Source organism: Octodon degus, unplaced genomic scaffold, assembly GCF_000260255.1.
Source record: "Octodon degus isolate 3935 unplaced genomic scaffold, OctDeg1.0 scaffold00003, whole genome shotgun sequence".
Taxonomy (NCBI): domain Eukaryota; kingdom Metazoa; phylum Chordata; class Mammalia; order Rodentia; family Octodontidae; genus Octodon; species Octodon degus.
Genome location: NW_004524579.1, coordinates 36,752,617 through 36,772,663, shown reverse-complemented (window position 1 = coordinate 36,772,663; position 20,047 = coordinate 36,752,617). Strand labels below are relative to the sequence as shown.

At 41.8% G+C, this 20,047-nt stretch overlaps 1 protein-coding gene across 15 annotated transcripts in view; it reads right to left on the bottom strand.

The window, feature by feature from the left end:
* Positions 1-20,047, bottom strand: part of Nedd4l (neural precursor cell expressed, developmentally down-regulated 4-like, E3 ubiquitin protein ligase) — a 342,174-nt gene that overhangs the window by 112,739 nt on the left and 209,388 nt on the right. Inside the window, exon 1 of one of the 15 annotated variants that reach the window (XM_023715297.1) lies at positions 4,927-4,947. The exons of the other annotated variants lie outside the window; for them this stretch is intronic. Within the exon in view, the coding sequence (XP_023571065.1) occupies positions 4,927-4,944 (18 nt within the window). The 5' untranslated portion in view covers positions 4,945-4,947. Of the gene's footprint in view, positions 1-4,926; positions 4,948-20,047 lie in introns of those variants that run through there. 15 annotated transcript variants of the gene reach the window in all.

Below are 20,047 nucleotides of genomic sequence, written 5' to 3'. Positions count from 1 at the left end.
AAAAGCTAGATAATTACATTTGCCTCTGACCGTCCACCCCCTTATTTGGTACAGCTCAGATTCAGTGATTCTCCTCTCTCAGCCTCCCCAATGCTGGGTTTACAGGTGTGCACCACCATGCCTGGTCTCAGTGACTGGCTCAGAGCGCCCAGGGCTCCGGGGCCCATACATCATGCAGAACCAGGGTTTGAACCCAGTTCCTTGAGCTTGCCTAGGCAGGCGCTTAGACCTCTGAACTATCTCCATGGCCACAATCCTCTCTTTCAGAGTTCAGTTTCTGTTTTAATATATGTTAGTGAAAGATGAACCAAGCTGGGAACCACTTGCCTGCCAATAATTCCAGCTACTTGAAGGCTGAGGCAGGAAGATTATAAGTTTAAGACTTGCCAGGGCAGCTTCGTAAGTCCTATCTCAGAAAAAAAGGTAAATCAATAAAAAGGGCTTTGGACTGTAGCTCAGTATTAGAGCTCTTGCTTGTCTAGCACACAGGGAGGCATCAGCTTCAGTCCCTAGTGTGGAGAAGGAGGAAAGGAGAAAAGGGCCAATAACAGACATGAATCAATGAGTAACTATTACTCTTCCCCTGGATCAAAAAGAATTTCAAAAGTATTCTTGATACATATTTGCTTCTTTGGTGGGGCAGCACGGGATCTCAGGAGAGCTCACATACCTACAAAAAGGCCTACGCGTTATTTACTCATTTAATAAAGACATTAATTACAATGGTTACACAAACATAATCAGATGCTTCCTGGCTTTTAGAAAACAAGACCTAGTAAAAAGCATAAATAAAAACTAATCCATACGTAAAAAAGACAAGACACAATTAAACACTGTGAGGAATTCCACAATTTTGAAATTTGAAAATTCCCACTGCACCCAAACTAGGGATAAAGGGTTTCTGCTGCTTCAAAACACAGCTATAATGGTTGATACACTGAGTCCCCTTGAGAAGTCGAGAAGCTTAACTAAGTAACTCAGCACCCTGGTGTATGCAGGACACACTGTGATCCTCTAAGGTGTTGTTCATCACGTCACCTTGAACAGTTTAGAAGTTTAAGCGACTCAGCAGGGGGCCAGGGTTTTCACTTTGCAAACATCCTGAGCCTGTGCAAGAGAGGGCAGTGAGCCCCAGGCGGGGGAATGGGGAGCCTGCTTACCAGGTACAGGAGGAAAAAAGGCTTGTTCTCCTCCCCTCGCTCTTGCTGCTTCTGCCGCCCCTCCGCCTCACCACCCTGCCTCGGAGCCAGCTGATCACAGACTGAACTTTCTGCAAACTGTGAGCGGAATAAACCTCTCTTTAACTTTGGATATCGACTATTTTGTCTCAGCTGCTACAGACAAGTAACCAAGACAGCACCTCTGCGTGTCACCTCACTGATGGGTCAGCTTCTCCAAGACTTAAAGCGACTCTACTTTTTGGGACATAAACCACACCAAGTTTGGGGTTTTATAAGCACTGACAGAGGAAGTGCTTCATTTGGGGAAAAAGTCCCTAGTTCAGTAACCGTGTAGCACCTCTTCTAAGCAGTGATCAAGGAAGAGAAATCTGCTCAAAACATTTACTCAATACTTGTAAAATTGTATAGTTCCTGCCCCTGAAATGTGTTGGCGTGGGGCCCTAGGTACAGAGGATCACAGCAACACAAGTCGGTGCGCGGGCCCAACCACACAACTGCAGCACCCAGCGCCCAGCCCCCACACAACAATGGAGGACTAGCCACACGACACCTAAGGCCACCTGTGGCCTCATTCTCTGTGGCCACAGCATTAAAAACTGTGTAACAATTAAACACATGTAGTTAAACAAAATGCTAAATTAAACAAAATAAATAAAACATTTACATGTGATTTGCCAAAATATTTTAAGTTTGTGAACTTCGATTATATAAAAGCTTTCCAAAGAAATAAAGTAGACAAATTATCTTTCCTGAAAAATACATGATGACATTAAAAAAAAAAAAAAAAAAAGTGCTGTCGCAATGTAGTAAAGCTACTGTGGACGCCCCCAGTTGGCAATTCTCCTTTCCTTACCCTTGACAAAGTAACTCCTGGCCCCTAAACTGTATAAAGCAATGCTACAAACTCGGAATTTTTATATTGTTCATACTCTCTGACTCTTCCTCTAGAGAAAATTGAGATATTACTAACATTTTACTTTACTTCTAGGGCTGTGATATGAGTAATATATGCTAAAGATTCTTCCCAGAATGGGGTCGGCCAAATAGCTCAGGGGTCTGGAGTTCGATCCCCAGACCTGCTGTGCTGGCCAAAACCCCTGAGGCACCCTAAGATGGCAACTGAGACTGGGCATAGTGATGTTTGACTGTAATCCCAGCTCTTAAGAGGCTGCAGATAGGAGAATCACTATGAGTCCAATCTAATAGTGAGACCCTGAACACACTGTAGACCCCTAAAATACAGGAAAAAAAAAAGAAAATTAAAAGAAAAACCAAAAAAAAAAAAAAGAAAAAGAAAAAACCAAAAACCAATAACAGTATAACAGTAGTCCAACAGACTTTTGCTACAGTTAGTACTAAATATTATCTTGGCCAAATTCACCAAACTCTCCCCAGCTATTCCTTATTTTCATTCCTGCAATAGTCTACTTATAAGGCTCACAGAAAGTGACAGGAAGTACACCGATTAACATATTTATTTAAGGCTGCAACAGAAACACAACAAACACTGCCACAGGGAAGGCAGAAATTCGTTGATGAAAAACCAAAGGCTAAGTCAACAGGTTTTAGAGGTACCCAGGTGTAACACATTCCATTGCCAGTCTTACCACTTCCACTGCTATTCTCATCTAAGTAGATATTAATTATGATTAATCTTTATTTTGATTAATCTTTTACCAAATCCCACTGTTAATCTGATAAATGTCTCCCCCTCGCAGCAGCAAATAAAGTTTATTTAATAAATTATTTAATAAACTGATTATTTCTGGGAGATGGGTCTATGGGCACTCTTTTTGCTTTTCTTCCTTAACTTTTCTACAGTAAACATAATAGTAATAGATACAGAAAAAAATACTAAAAATAATTCATAAAGTACTATAGAGATGGAACCCTCACAGCAAATTCCCTATGACCTTATAGCTTATCTTTGATGCTTTTTGATCCCCAAGCTCCCATACCCTGCTCCCCTCAGGAGGGCCTCCAGCTTTTCTCATTTAAATCCAACCCCAGCTCAAACTCCCTCCCCTCTGCTCCTGCCCAGTGGCCTCTTCACTACCCAGGCAGATAATCAAGCTATGAACACACACAACAGGCTGACGGGTCATGATGGTTTCTAGCTAGATGTCCCACCAACGCCTTCTGAGCTCATTGCTTGGGCTTTGGGAGGTGACTGGATCAGAGGAGTGACAATGAATTATACAGCAGGTTGTTCACTTTTTAAAATAGCATTCACAGCACCTGTTAGCACAGTGTGGATTATACATTGGTTGGCCTCCTGAGTATGCTCTGGGGACAGAAGGAGCAGGATTCTGTGGGGAACACCTGGCTTGGCTCAGAGCACAGAACAACAAATTCAAAGAGCCTTTCTTTCCTCTCAAAATCTGTACATTTCATGACTGAGTACATAATGTAGTTTGTTCTAAACAGACTCTAAATAGAGACCTAAAATATTTACTTTCAGGCCCTTTACTAACCAAAAAAAAAAAAGTATGCTGACTTTGGAATAAGATTGTTATAAAATATATAGATTCCCAGTGGAGAGACTGCTTTGAGTTTCTTCTGCCTACCTGAGATTGATGTCTGGGAGAATCAGATGGGATTATGGATTTATTTCAGTATTTGTTTAGAAATCAAGAAAGGAAGAATGAATTTTTGGTATTTCTCAATGACACCAAAGGTGAAAATAACTAAGCTTGGGAGAAAATATGTCTTCAGTTGCCAGTTTTTATGTTCAATATCAGTCAGATGAAGGCTTCCAGGTGCATCATGGGTCTCCTGCCTGTACTGAACTCAGCTGGTGTGTACATAAAAACTGAAGATTTTTGCCACAGCCTAGCCAGTCCAACCAGTTAGGATATGCCGACAACCTGGAGGGAGATACAACCCAGCTAATAGGAGTACACCAAAGGATTTCACACTATTTTTTCAAATAGTACATAATCTCAAAATATAAAATGTATGCATATGTTACTGTATCATGATATTTCTTTTTAAACTTAAAGTCCCTATGTGTACAGCTGTTAAAGTTAACAACAAATAAAAATAAAATTCGTGTGAATGTGTTGCTGCACCCTGGAATCAGTCACCCGAACAAAGTTTAAAACCACGGCTTTACCTACCCCACTTAGATCCACTAAAAAGACAGCAGGCAACAGGAAGGTAATCAATGGATCATCCAGCGATGAGCACCCAGCAGCGCCTGGTGCATATAACTCCAGACCCAACACATTAATATGACACTTGATTGCCCGCCCTCTTGTCACTTCTCTCAGTGTCCTCCTAACCAACCCAATATTCTCCCATCCCAAAATATACCATGTGAGCCAGGCACTGAGCTCCTGACATCCGGGTTACAGTCTGTCCTTCTCAGGGGCTATCCTAGGTGCCTCTCTACTTTATGCATGGTTTATATTTTCACCAGTATTTTTCTCTCCTCTCTTTTCTTTAAATCAAAGGTCCCAGGATGAGGGCTCAGGGAATCCAAGGCTAACCTAGTTCCCTTTCAATAGGAAAGACCCCTTTTTCTTCATCAAACGCACCTTCTGAGCCCTGCCTTACAGTCTCTCTTCTGACCTAGCTGTCCAAAGCTAAGGGCAGCTCAGTCAGTGAGGAGCCTAGCACTGAGGAAGAAATACTCCCAGGGGAAAAAACAACCAACCAGTCTTCACCCAGCAATGTGGAGTCAACAGCAGGAGGTCGCCTGCTCCACCAGCATGCCTTAGCATAATGATATCAAAGTTTGTACCTCAGAGGCCCAACACATCCCAGCAATTAGACACCCAGGACCCTCGATATGCAGAATTCATATATAAGTCTGCTCCTGGTATCACGTGAGCGTCCTTAACTGCTCAGGCTTAAATCATCTTCAAGTCTGTCTTGAGGGAGTGAAAGACGACATCACTCTTAGAGTTACCTGACTTGCTCTTTGCAGAAATTATAATGAAGGCATTGACATTTTATAGATAATGAACTGGACTCAGAAAAGTCAAATGTCCAGTTGTCATGGAACCTATTATCAGTGGCAGAAAATGGCTTAAAAAGTTTATTTCTATACTACACTCGAGCAGGTTGTTTTAAAAGCTGCACATACAATCTAAACATAAAGGCAGTATTAGTTTTTCTTATTATTAACTTAAAAAAAATCTTTACTAAAACATTATTGTTAAAAAGTGTCTAAACTGAGCAGTCATTTCTGCTGGCACCAGTCCACTGAACACCAAAAAGACAATACCCAAGCCAAGCGTCCTGCAGAGCACTCAGTATATGTGCTGCTGAAGCCAGCACCCAGGAAAGGACACCTGCTGCTGTTTACCTTCAGTGCCCACAGGTGCTGCTATGTGTAGCCAGTAAAGGGTGTTTCCCGCCCCAACCAGTCCCTCCTCCAAAGGAAATGCTTGTGACTCACAAGTCTCTGCCCCAGATGTGGAGTGTGGCCCCAGGCTGATGAGGCCGCTTATCACAGGTAAGGCTGGTTTTTGACCCCAAGTGGTGGTAATGTTTTGGCACCAGGAGGGGCTGACTCAGTGACCAAGAGTGCTACTTTTGAGTTTCAAATTGCCTGAGGAGCCTGCACACCTAAATTACTCAAAAAATATGGAATGGTGTGCTTGCCAATGGAATTTTTTCTTCTTTTTGGTCTGGTCTGAAATGAATGGAAGTGGTTAATCACATGACATGGGAAAAATCCACTGACACAAAGGGTATGACTTATAACTGATACTATTTATGATTTGTACACAAGTACAGATTTTTGCTTTACAGCAAATTTACTTAAATCAGATGCTATAAACATTATTAATAGCCACCACACACACAAAACCACATTAACAAGACATATGGCTACAAAGGCCCACATGATACAATTTCTCACCTGAAACTCAAGAGGGAAGGATACAGTACCACTCTGAACCACTCATTTATTGTTGAGAAGTTGTCTACCATCTACATAGTAGATCACATTGGCACAGCACTAGATCTTGGTGCAGGCCTAGGCCCAGAGCTCCTTTCTGCAATTTCTAAGAATACAGGGAATAAAAACTCTATTTTTCTTCCTTCAAGTCGGACAGCTCTATTCCTGACAACAAAACACCCACTCTTTCAACTCTCTTGGGCCACTGCAGCTGTTTCTCAGCTGTCTCAGCCAAGTGTATCCCTGAGCTATTCTGTCTGCCCACCCTGTGCATGGCTCCCCTCCTCCAGCTTCCGGGAAAACAGCTGTGCAAGCACCCCACACCCCATAGGCCTCAACTCACCTACAGGCACTGGCTCTGTTGAGCAAGCAAAGGTTAAATCCCTCAGAAAGGAATGTTAAAGGCACGGTGTCATTTGGTTAGCTATCACTAGCCATCTACTCCAAAACCCAGAGGCTTAAAACAACAGCCACGCACCATCTGCATGGTCAGTTTACAATGCAGAGACTGAGTGGGCAGGTCAGTGGTCTCTCAGCTACAGGGGTCAGAGAGTAACTGGGGCTATAGTGTCCAAGGTGGCATCCCTCGCCTGCCAGGCATGTTGGTGTGGATGGCTAGAAAGCTGGAAATCCTCTTTCCATGGCTACTGGAGCTTCTACACTGCAGCTGACCCCCCAAAGCAAGTGTTTCCAAGGAAATAACAGACAGCCTCCAGTCTTTTCAAGACTCAGCACGGAACCAACCCAGAATCTCTCCTACTAAAATCTCAAGACCAGAATATATTCAAGGAGAGGGGAAATAAATAGTCTTTTGGTGGGAGAAGGATATAAAAGAGTGGACTCTGCTTTGCCATTTTGTCTTCTTGTTTTAAATTTCAGAAGGATACGTGTACACCATCTCTAACTCATCTTATGGCCAGAATGAAAATCCCAGGGAAGGCCATACAGGCTACTATTCTGGTCTAAACAAAGGAATTAGTACAGTTAACACTGACATAATAGCTATTTACATCTGCTCAAATTGTTATATGCCCATAATAGCGAAACTAAAACAGTGAATTGTTGGCAACCACATAAATTTTAAACATATCTATTGGTGTTCAAAAAAAATGAGAACAGAAAATAAACCTAAAGAGCTAAAACTGCTGTGTCAAATGTTTCAAAAGTGAAAACAAATCCTAACATCTCTAAAGACATCTCTGTAGCCTCACAGACATGCCTTTAGTAAAAGGTGAAAGATTTACACTATCTGAAGAGAATCAAAGTATCTCACACACATTTGTAATGGTGCTGTGTTTCTGAAACTTAAGCAAAGGCAAATCATGCAGCACTGTGAAGAGAATTTTGAAGAAGAAACAAAAAATGGTCTATCTTCTATGAGAGAAAGAGGGAGAAGGAGACCCTTTTGAATCTCAAGGGATAGGTTACACTCCAGCCTCTGTTTCACCTCTGGAAATCTGAAGGCTTTCTAGTTTTGGTAACAGCCCACTTTACTTACCCAGGACTGGGGTCCTCTGTCCCTCATAGGGGACCACTGTCCACGCACTCCCACGATCCCTCCCAGCTCTTCGCCCAACGCAGGATCTCTGGGTATGCTGCAGCTTCTGTGCTGCACACACTGGCCCCGAGGGGCCCCTTCTACCTACGTGGCCACGCGGTACAGGTAGCTACCGAGACGCATGCTTTCTCCTCATCCTCCCTGAACTCCCTCCAGCGGGCCTCCCCGTGAGCTCCTCTGTCTCAGCTTCCTGTTTACTTCTTTGGGCACATGTGTGAAAATATGTATACAATTATTGTACTTATCAGTATCTCTGTTATTCATAAAAACAACAACAGTCGACATGCCTCACACAGGCACTGGTCACGTCCGCCTTGGAACTGTGCACACAGTTCAGGGCCTGGAATGTCAAAGGAATTCAGAAGTGTCACTCAGCTCGACTGATTAATGTTTACAAAGGTAGCAACAGCAGGCAAATGATTAACCTTTTTGGCCTTAATTTATTCTTTTTTAAAGAGGGGGACTAAACTAAATATTCATTTTCTACTAGCTATACCACTGAAAGCTAGTATACCTATTCTCTTGGGCTTAGGAATATTTGTTCATATTTACTATGTGGTCAGAAAACTCATTATTAGTAGAGTTCTTTTCTAGTCTCAGTTATCTCACCAACTTAACATTGTAAGCCTTAATACAAACAAAGCCAGAAAGAAAAATTCCCATGATCACAGAAACTTTGACGCTGTAAAGTCTAACATATAAAAATATTTCAGAAATTTTCCTATTTTTCAGAAAGCTTGGATTTATCTTCCATACCAGGGATAATGTATCACCCACAACAAACTGCTGTCCTGGGTTTGAAGATATAATTTGCCGACAATCTCATTTCAAGCACATCCAAAATTAGCAACTAATTCTTTACACAGGTTTTATTAATAGACTCCTGAAATTTAGAGATTAGATAGAAGAACATTCAGCATTAGGTTGAGAAAACATACAAACTGAAGTAGAAGAGTACATCTCAACATGATTATTATCATCGAACACGATAATAATCCATGAAGGAAGCTATTCACTCAATTCCTACCCCTTTATCTTACTTAATAGCAAAATGCACATTTAATATGCATACTAAGAAAGCTGGTGATAAAACTGATCCACAATCAACCACCATTTTTGTTTATAATTTAGTTTCCATAATTCATATAAGCCCAAAACTTGGAAAAGGCTACTAGTTATATTATTCAAATAATCCTTATTTTTTCCATCATCCTAAAGGGTAACTTCTAAATCATATCTATTTGGGGCTAATGAAAATCAAAAGGTAAAAAAATTAAAAGTTAAAAAAAATATATTCAGAGGACACGAAGCCATTGCCAAAAAGTGATCTTGCTTTGGCCTTTATAAAAGGAAAGAATGAACCACCAAATCTTCAAAATCCTTTTCGCTTATACTCATAAAAATAAAAGTTGCTGACACCTTATGTCAAGTGAATCATAAAATATTTTTTAAGAATAGTTTCTATTGATTTTGGTTTCTGTGACTCTTCCTTAGCAGAGAGGTGCAGCAGAGAATTCCTCAACCCTGAAGGGATAAAGGTGCAACCTGGGCAGAAAGAAAAAACTACTAACTGCAAACCTGTTTTCTGATGGAAATTCAGCAGACAGGCTCACTGTGTATCTGATACTTAAACATCTTTCTCAAAGGAGGCAATAATAACACAAATTGCTAATATTTATTAATTATTCATATTTGGCAGGCACTGTGCTAAATGGCTGTTATAAATTATCCCACTGAATTCTTTTTATATCCAACTCTCACAATAATCTACACATACCTCAACGAAGAGAAGTAAAGGAAGCAGGAATAGGGTAGAAAGACAAAAGACAGACTGTATATTTTATTCCAAAAGGTACCTAAACAAGTTCTCACTCTTAGTCTAAATATTCTTACTTTATAAAAGCAATGTTAACAAGCTTAGCTATCTGTTTTCTACAGCCTTACTGAGAAACAGCAAATGAGGTAGAGGGCTGCTATCCTGAGAGTGGCAAGAACTGGTCATGGATAAGTAAGAACTGTAACGCACAGACAATAAGTAACAATTGTCTCAAAGATCACAGTGGTTGAGAATTTTTTTTTTTTTAAGAACCAGGGATTGAACTCAGGCCCTTGAGCTTGCCAGTGAAATGCTTATTCCATTGAGCCATCTCCCTGGCACCCAAGGATTTTTTTTTTTTTGCTCCGAATGCCTTCAGGGCAGGTTTGGCTGGCTTGAGTTGTGGGGACGGAACCACAGCAACCTGAACCTGACTGCTTGGTTGAAGCAGCCTGGTGGAGAATTTTGATGAAGAAGCAAAGTGTACTACATATCTTGTGAACCCTGCCAGCATGGTTAATAACAGATACATGTACATTTCCATGAAGAATGACACGACTTTACAATAATCCATGGTTAGGAGGGTGATGGTGAGTCAAGAAAGTGTTAGATACAGTTATTATGTCTTATTTGATGAAGACACAAAAGAGCAACATAAGTGAGCTAATGACTGGCCAATATGTGCACGTGCGGGCGTGCATGCATGCGTGCTTGCTTGCTTTTGTATAAGAAACCGAACGCAAGACCTTGCACGTTCCAGGCAGGCGCTTGTGTCTCTCAGCTATCTCCCCTGGCCCCCAGCTGGTCAACTTGAAAGCCAAGCTCTCCCTGGGCCCTTAGCTCACAGAACATTCCAGATTGCCCTATATGGCTCTACTTAAGAAATCTCCAGGCTGGGCCTATCAGGCCACCAAAGGGTAAGGCACTGCGACTTCTTTCCCATGTGCCTTTGGTCAAGCTATCTAGCATAAAAAGTGGCCTTAGTAACCTTCATCTCTTTCATCATTAATGTCACGCTTTAAATACTGTAAAAAAGAAACAACCTCTTGACTGTTCTCTGAAATTCATGAAAAGCTGACAACCTGTCAAGAAATGGAGTTTTCAAAAGCCACAAAAATGTACTCAGCTAATATTTATAGCAGAAAGATACGTTAAGTTACTTGGATAAAAGGTATTTGCACACAAGCTCTAACAGGACAGACCAGTCCTGGCAAGACTAGAATTGAAAGCCCCACTTTCACTTACTGCTTACACCTAAAAACTGAAGAGAAAATTAATCTTTTCATTTCTAAGCTATTCAGGGAGATAAGCTCTTTTGTACCTACTTTGCAAATAGCCAGAACACCACGTTGCTCCTCATGCACAGGTATTGTCCAACCTGATTTGAATGGAAATTTATTTTGTGGATCACTGACCCACCAAAGTACTCCAACACACACACACACACACACACACACACACACACCCCCTGCAGCAAGAGGCACAACATAAAGTGCAGACTTGGGGGTGGCAGAAGAAGAGCAGGTAAGAAAAGATGCCAACATTGGCATTTATCCCAATGATCAGTACTAACTAACCAGATCCAGACTTAAGTTGTCAGATACATTAACTTCTTAAACTAATCCTTCTCAACCCTGGCTGTATATCAGAATCCCCCGGGTTCCACCTGAGTAGCGTGCCTCCAAACCTACTCTGGCCACTCTATATATTAAGAGTTCAACCTGGCACCTGGCAGAAATCTAAGTGAATGAAGTTAAAATAAAAAGCCTACTAGGGCTGGGGAGATAGCTCAGTGGAATAAGCGCTTCCCTAGCAAGCGCAAGGGCCTGAGTTCAATCCCCGGTTCCAAAAAAAAAAAAAAAAAGCCTACTGAGCAGCGGCTTGCAGAAGGCTAGGTACTCAATCAGTCAAACACCATCCTGAATACAAGGTGGGAAATGAAAACACCATTCAGTATGCTTAGAAATATATGCAGGACCCTAGCATGCTTTACACAGTTTCAAAGCAATGACTGACCAAACACTTATGTATCCATTCTGTAGACCTCACTATTACTGCTGCCCCTCCAAATATACCCTATTTTCCACCCCCAACCCACTCCCTCTTGCTTCACTTCAGGCAGATCTGCTTGCATCTGTTTTGCTTGGCAACACACACCAGCATTCCAACAGATGTCACCTGGCCACTGACGGAATATTGCAACATGTTAGAGAAAAAAAGAAACCTGTTGAAAAGGAAAAACAATCTCCAGTGCAGTGTCTACGACTGGCGATTGCTTACAGCAAGGTTCAGCTCTGGGAAAAAAGAAGGGTGCACCGGATCACTTCATGCCCCCCTCTGTCTAGTTCTTGAATGAATGCTCCCAGGAAGATGCTTTCTCTCCTCCTACACCCCTGGCTCCTCCAAACACAGAACCTCTGCACAGTGGCTGGTCTTTTCTGCTCAAAGAAACTTGGGGATAATCTAGTTGGGTGACTGTCTGATGCCTAAAGTCCAAAGCATGATGTTTGATTTTTCCATCTTTACATGGAAATTTTTCAGTACCTGATGCCAAAAAAGCACCACTTTCCTTAATAGCCTTAAAGCTTATTTCTCTGCCCCTATTCCTGTCTTCTCCATGAACTGAGGTTGTGTATCTACTCATCCTCAAGTCGTCAACCCCGTAAGGAAATGTGAACTAGAGAACAGTAATCCCAGAAGCTGAGGAAAACGTGTCAAAACTTTGCTTCCAGAAAATGCTTTTAAAGGGCCTGCTTCTCTCAGGGCTGAGGCTTGCAGGATAGATGAGCTATTTTAAAAGTGGTGGATCAGCTTTGTGACCTACACATTATTCATCAATGGATAATATGCCTTGTAATAGATGCAATCTGCAAATCAGAAGCAGACTCTCTGGTGCACAACTACAAAAATACATCCACCCACATCCTGGCATGACACAGGCAGCAGAAAGCATCTTGAAATAACACTCCCTGAAGGAGCATAAAAGCTTCCTATTTTCTAGATACTGCAACCCGAAAATAAAAGACTATGTATGAAGGTGAGATGACCTCCTCAGGGAACTGATGATTGTCCCTGGTATCCAGGGGAATAAATGCTGTGTGCATGCAGGCTGTGTGTGCATGTACATGCGTGTCTGTATGCATGCAGTGTGTAAGGGCAACAGCACAGGCCAGGGATGACTCAGTGCCTCCTGAAGGCAAAGTGAGCTGCTGTAATGGCCTCCTCCTTTAAGAGCTCTTGCCCCCTTCTGCTGTGCCCTCCCCTCCATCAGGACCTGTCCAGCCCTCTTTCTCTTAACCCTTCCTGTGGCCTTCCATCTCCACGTATTTGCCAGGGCTTGCTTTGATCTGCAAACCCTTCCACCTTCATGAGCTCTAGAGTCCACCCTTGAATGCCTTCTTCCTCCACAAGCCCATCCTTGTGGTTCCTCCTCCTTTGTAGCAGCACCTGGCCTTGAAAGCTTTGGTATTTACTTATCTTTTGTTCTGGATGAATCTCCCACCAGCTACGTGCTTGGCTGCTTGTTCTCATCTCAGGGAGGTGCTCGCTGGCCACCCTGCGCTGCACCCCTCTTCCTTGCCATTCTGAAACCCTCAGCAATCCTGCCATGTAGTACATTTACAATTTATGTTGTCCACCCATCTTTCTGCTACCAGAGTACAGGCTGCATGGGATCAATGGTGGCTTGTTCTGCCCCTTGTAGGCTCTCAGAATTTGCAATGGTGCTTAGACTGTTTAGGGAACTCTTTCAGGGAATTTTTATAATGCTACAAATTAGCACCTTCCCAGGACTGTCTTAGAGGTTTCACTGGACCCATGTGGGGAGGTCTACCCTTTAGTCAAGCAGCAAAAAATTCTATGTATGAAAAACGGGTGGACTGATGGATTGATTGACTGTGCTGAGAACTGAGCTTAGGGCCTTGCGCATGCTAGGCAAGTACTCTACCACTAAGCTCAGTGGGGGTTCTAGAAAGGGTTCATATAAATATCATGGGTGCAAGTCAGGACCGCATGGCCATCTTTTTCACCTTGACATCCAAAGTATTTCCACCAAGCAGAACTGTTTCTAAGAGCTCATCAACACTTAGAAATATATGCGTTTCCTCTGCTGCATAACTGGGACATAAACATTAGGTGCAGAATTATATCTTTACTTCACTGCCCAAGCCCTTCGAATTGGGGTTCTTCTTCAGTCCAGAGGCAATGGCAAATAGGGGAACAACGTGAGTACAGACTTTTTTCCCATTTGCTTATACAAACACACACAAAACGTAATGCGTCAAAGGCTCTCTAAACACAGAACACCATTAAAGGCACTGGGCCATTTTACGTGAGCTCGGCGTCTAGCTAATGTGTGCAGTTTCTCTTTTCACAGAAGAAGCCCTTCCTTGGAAGTGGGGGTGGCCCCTCTGTCCTGCAAACTCAGGGTGCCCACAGAAGTTTAAGATTTCATGCTTCTCTGTCAAGAAACAGAAAGACGCTTTCTCAGTGTTCCTGCCAGAGACCATATCCCTTGTCAATTGTCTTGCTTCTATTTTGATGAGTGGTTCTAGCATTACCCTTTAAGGTAACAACAGGTCTGCTTTCAAGTTTAATAGGCTTTTGGGGGTACTTGATTTTAAAACGTGAAGCATGGATCACTTTTTAGAAATTGAGCTCTGAGTAGCAATGTGAACACAGGAGATGAGATTAATTCTAACAATAAGAATTGTAATTTTAAAAGTACTTAATCATGTAAACTCCAGGAAGCACAATTTTGTGATGCTCGGATTTTCATAAGTAAAAATAATGACATATAAAACTATCAATTGACCTGTTGCATATAAATCTATACATACTGGCTGAAATGAAGATTTCAACTTTGGAAATTCTGGGTGACGAATACACAGAGCAAAGACTGAGCATTCGCTTTTCAAACAGTCTAACAGTTTTGACCTGAATATTACTGCACAATTACCAAACTATTTTCACTGTAGCCAATACTCTTGAAAATATTTCCTCCAATCAATTTACTCTTTGCAACTTTAGGGAAAGCAACCCTGACCTTAAAAGCAGAGAATAAAAACCTCTTGCTAAAGGCTTCTGCTTAGATTTGTAACTTCAACTCAATTAACTCCAACATTTCAAAGCACAATTAATTATCTTAGAACCTATAATTGACCTTACCATTTAAAAATATTTAAAATGCTTAAAAAGCATTCTAATATCAAATCTGTGAATAGATATGACAGCAATTCCAATACTATATTTTTAATCTCAATTTTTCCCATTTTATGTATATTTATTTGTATAAAGGAAGAGGTATGGGGCGATGCAATTTAAGCATGACTTTTGTGCCTTCACTGTTAACTGTGTTGTGTGACTTCCCTGACACAGATTTACTTCCACATGCATAAATGAGGGAGGAAGGGGGTTGGGGCTCAGTATTTTTCTAGTATTTACTAGAACTTGTACAACATAGACAGAAACACATTTGCAAAATTATGCATACAAAACTATGGACACAGAAGTATAATATGAGAGAATCATATTAATACACTAAGAAAATCATCTATTTTCTTGATTTTACTTTTCATGGTTCAGAAATTTAATACTCTTATATAGCTGATTCTGTCCAACTTCTCTTTGTGGTTTTGTTTTCTGCTTGCAAGGTTAGGAAATGGTCACCCTTCACAGATTTGATACTCAAATTTAACTGCTTATCTTCTGATGTTGAATATTTTACATGGATATAACTTTCCTTTTGAAATTAAATTTAGCAGTTGATTTAAGTTACAGATTTAATCAATATTATGAATTTTTCCAATGTTTTTATCTATAAACAATTAATACTACACTTGATTTTTGTTAAAAGGTCAAGTAAAAACATAGCCACATATAGCTGAATATGATTTAATTTGAATGGTGAAAATGTGGATTATGCTTTGTTCAATCTAAATGCATATACAGTGTACAGCAGATAACTTTTCCCGTATCGTAAACTGAGTAAGAATCGGCATTTTCTTACATAAACGTCATTACAAACCAAGAAGAAAAAAACCCAAGAAAATGATCAGGATATTATGTTGTTCAGGATAGATTTTCTACTACATAAACAGTTAATATAGCCAACCCAAAGTGGCATGGTGGCACACATCTATAATCCTAGCACTCAGGAGGCTGAGGCAGGAGGACTGTTGCAAATTTGAGGTCAGGCTGGGCTACAAAGTGAGCTCAAAGCCAGCCTGAAATGTATAGCTAAACCCTGTCTCAAAAAGCAAGCAAGAAAAAAAAAAAAAAAAAAAAAAAGCCAGCAAGATAGCTCAGTGGACTAAGCACCTGCTTAGGCAAGCGCAGGGACCAGGGTTTAATCCCCACACCACATGGAGCGCTGGCCCCGAGCCTCCAGGCATGCTGAGCTGGCCACCAAGTCTGGGTGTGGTGCCCATGCCTGTAACCTAGCACTGGGGAGGCTGAAAACAGGAGGATTGCTACAAGTCTGAGCTGCTAATAAGGAGACCCCGTACCAAATACACAAATTAAAAAAAAGAGAGAGAAAGAAAGAAAGAAAAGCCATCCATATAAAGAACGCTTGTGTGTCTCTGAGTTTTGATCCCAGTGTTAAGACATCACAACCGAAGCGGCAGTACCTGTTTCACGCTCGGTCTCGCCTACCCCATCTCTGCCACCCCCAGCAGGGGCCACATCTCACTGCCCAGCCTGGCCTGGGCTGGTGCGGAAAGAACAGCTCTGAGGAGGGCTTCTGGCAAGGAAGGAATTTGTTCAACTGCAGGCTGCATGAGAGGAGGAATGGTTCATGTTGGCAACCACACCCTCAAGCTTTTCTGTCACATCTCACATTAGAAGTTGATTTCATGATACCTGCCAAGCACAAACAAGGCAATTCTTGGGCAAAAAAGGCCACCATGTTCCTGGTGGTCATGTCTACCTGTAGACCTGCCACAGGGCTTCTCCACTGACCACTGACACAAGTCTGGTCATCGTTCAGGGTGCCATTCCAATTTTGCCTCTGGGTGACATAGTTCCTGCCTCTCCTGTCCTTGAGTAAGCAATCTGTCACCCGCTCACTGTGCTCGGTGTCAGCACTTGCTTAGTGCTTGCTCTCAAGAATAAAAGCTTTTGCTGGTGGGCCTCATGGGCTCAGCTGTCTCGTCTGTCTGAAGGACTGGAATCTCTAAACCAGGCTTTCCAAACATTTATATTTCCTATATCAAGAAGGGCAGCACTATGTATGAAGCAATTATTCAAAAATAATTACTGGATACTTGAGACACAAAAAGAACAGTCCTATCATGCAAAAGTAAAGCTCTGTTTCCTTGTCTCTAAAATTAAAAGAACCTACGTAATAAGTTCCAAAGCAACTCAGCTCTACAAGTCTATAAATTGAAAATAAGAAATAATTCCTGTGCACATTAGCTGGGGGGAATGCCTCTTTACAGAAAGCAGGAGCATCTCTTGCTAATGTTACTTCAACTGTACGTGCAGGCAGGCCTTACGCACACTGCACCCTAAGTCTTGGTCTCAGAGCCCCCAGTCATATATCTTGATGAGCAGAGCACTGGGTCACAATTTTTATGAAATATCATTTCCACTAATGAGGTAAAGTAGCTTAAATATTGAAATGCAATTAAAAAACTTACTTTTACCTTCCATGTAGTAGCCTTTGATCAAGTATAAAGACAATCAGTAAGATCATATTGAACAGAGAGACCATGTTTAGCCCATTTTCACTCGGAAGACAGTCCAAATGAATTCCAGAGCTATGCTACTAGTTTATTGTGTTTAACTGGGGCTAGTTTTCCACTGGGGTAATTCCTCAAGTAAAATAAGGGAGACAATGCTACTTCAGTGTAACTCGTAGGCTGAAAAACTCCTGGTTTTGAAGAAGTATTATGGTTTTTGGAGTTTAATGTGTATACCTGAGGATTTCTATTCCATCTCAACTTCTACATTCAAGTTAACTGCAAAACCTGGACAAAATTCTCAAGATGTATGATTTATTATGAAACTTTAAAGTTTCTCAGGGTAGCAGGTGAACTAGGATATGTGGATCATTAAATATCTTATAAAAATCTTTCAATTCTCGACTGATCTATAAACAGTGCGATCGAGAGGCCACATAGCTCCACCAGGAACGACCTGCATCACCAGCTACTTATCTGCTTACTCATGCTTCCGGCCCACCTGACCCCCAGGAAGAGGTACACAAGATAATGCATCATCATTGGGGTTCAAAGCAAATGCCTCCAAGTTGTTTTACAGGGCAGTGGAAGCCACTTGCCTCACTGTAATCTACGAAAGTTGTCTATAAAAACTCCAGGGACCCCTAAACGGCAAAATTGCTTGGGGCCGTTCTGGTCCTCTGCTCCCAGGGGAAATTTCATCCATTCAGCAGAAGTGTATGGCACATTGAACACGAAGTTCTGAACGATTTCAAAACTATAGAGTATCAGAAATATGGTGTCATGACTGATGCCTTCATGGGCAGATCTACACACCTGATTTCAGAAGGATCAGAAAAGGCTATGGCGCTAACAGGTCGTGTATAAAAAGCAGGCTTTGTGAAACTTAACCTACTGCATCCTCCACCCTGAAAACCAAACTTCCTGTGAAAACATGGTGACTCCTAGAGACAAATTCATGTTCAGGACACAGCACAGAGCTGGCCAGGACAGCAGCGGCTTCCTTTCAGGCCCACTCACATCAAGCCACCTGTCTCACTTACTTATTCACTTATCCCCATGCTGTGTCCCAGAGCTTGTGCAAGTGACTGTGGTGGAACAATAAAGAGATTCCAAAAATGGAAGCTCCTTGAGAACATCAGGCATTCATGATGCACACTGGGTCAAAATTATTACAAAAAACCTTTCAATAAGCTCCACAGGCCCAGAAAATCTAGACATTTCGCAATACTGACTTTAGCTGTGTTTTTTCTTCTTCCTGTATTTTTTTTAGGGAAGGTCTACAGGGCGTTCAGGTTCTCACTGCTAGATCAGAGTCATAGTGAACCACCTGTTTACAGCCTCCCAGGAGCTGAGATTACAGGCATGTGCCACCACGCCCCATCTCAAATGCCATTTCAGTGTGCCCCAGGGTCGGGGCTGGCATGGCAGGCCTGGGGATTGAACCATGGCCCCTGCGCCTTCTTGCAGACACTTTAATCTGCTGAGCTATTTGGCCGGTCCTAACTGTGTTTTTCTACATTCCATTCTTTTAGGCCTTTCTGATTTTCAGTCTGGACAATGACACACACAGCATGTGGACTCTGCTTTGTGCTCTCTTGTGTGGGCATGGAATGCTACACTGCCTGGCGAGAGTTAAAGGAAGTGGAGCACTGTGGACAGAATAACAAACCTTGGAATAATGACCAGCCAACTGTGGATTTGATTCCTAAGCTTCTTTGGCATTTATTCTGAGGAAACTCAGAATTCAGGCATCTATGTACTGGATCAACAGTTTCAGCATGATGTCAATTTTTCTTCTTCTCTAATATTGCAAATATCTCAGTAAAGTATTTAAGAGTTAACAGGAAAAAGTGTATTTAGGATAGCTAACTCTCTTGGCATAATAATATGTATTTAATTATTTTTATTTAGGAAAATCTGCCGATCATTCATTTCAAATTGCCCAAGTATCATTACCTTTTAGGTCAGACTACACACAAATATCCAATATTTATATAATATTAAGATAATCCTTACATGGAATAAATTTCTTTTGGTCTTGTGCACTACTATGTAGAGAGAGCAAGCTTCTTATTAGTATGTATTATATAACTGGAGATTGATTTCAATGACTAGGATCTCTGCCTCCAGGCTCAGTTAAACGAAGCAGCTGCACCATCTATGAAGGCCTTGTGAACAGCAGCAGCTAGTAAGGCACATTCCCATACAGCTCCCTTCTTTGTAACGCACACAATTGGGAAGCCATAGATAACATGATGCTGCGGCTCACATGCCTCCAAAGACTCTACGCAGCCCTGACCACTGGAAATCCGTCCCAGCAGAATGACATGATACAAATGCCTGGGAAAAGCAGCCAAGATGTTCTTAAGATTTAAAAAAAAATCAACAATGCAAAAATCAAATTCCTCGATGTTTGACTCACAGGTCAATTCCTTTTAGGACCTGTGACATCACAGGGCACTGTTAGAGACACAGCGGACAGGCCTGATGGTGACAGTACATTTCCAGGTTTGCCATAAACTCTTGTTGTTCTTGCACTTGATGCTATGCCAAGCAAAAACTGCCTGTTCAAAAGACAATCTCATTGACTTCTTAGATGAAAGACTTGTATGCTTGGTTCATGAAATGGTGCCTGCACACATTTGCCTCACTTATTTAGAAGCTATGCTTTTGAGGTCCCAGTCTAGGAAGCTGGACATTTTTACCTTCCTCTTTATGGATGAGGGACTAGGCTTACGGGAAGTCTAATACTGAAAGTCTCCAAGCCAGTGGCCAGTGAACTGCCAGGGCTGGTTCTCTACATCCCTAAAGCTGCCTCTTCCCACTAGGAGGCCAACAGAAAGGCCCCAAATGAATTATCTTTAAGCTTTTTGGCAAATACATCACAAGAAACATTCA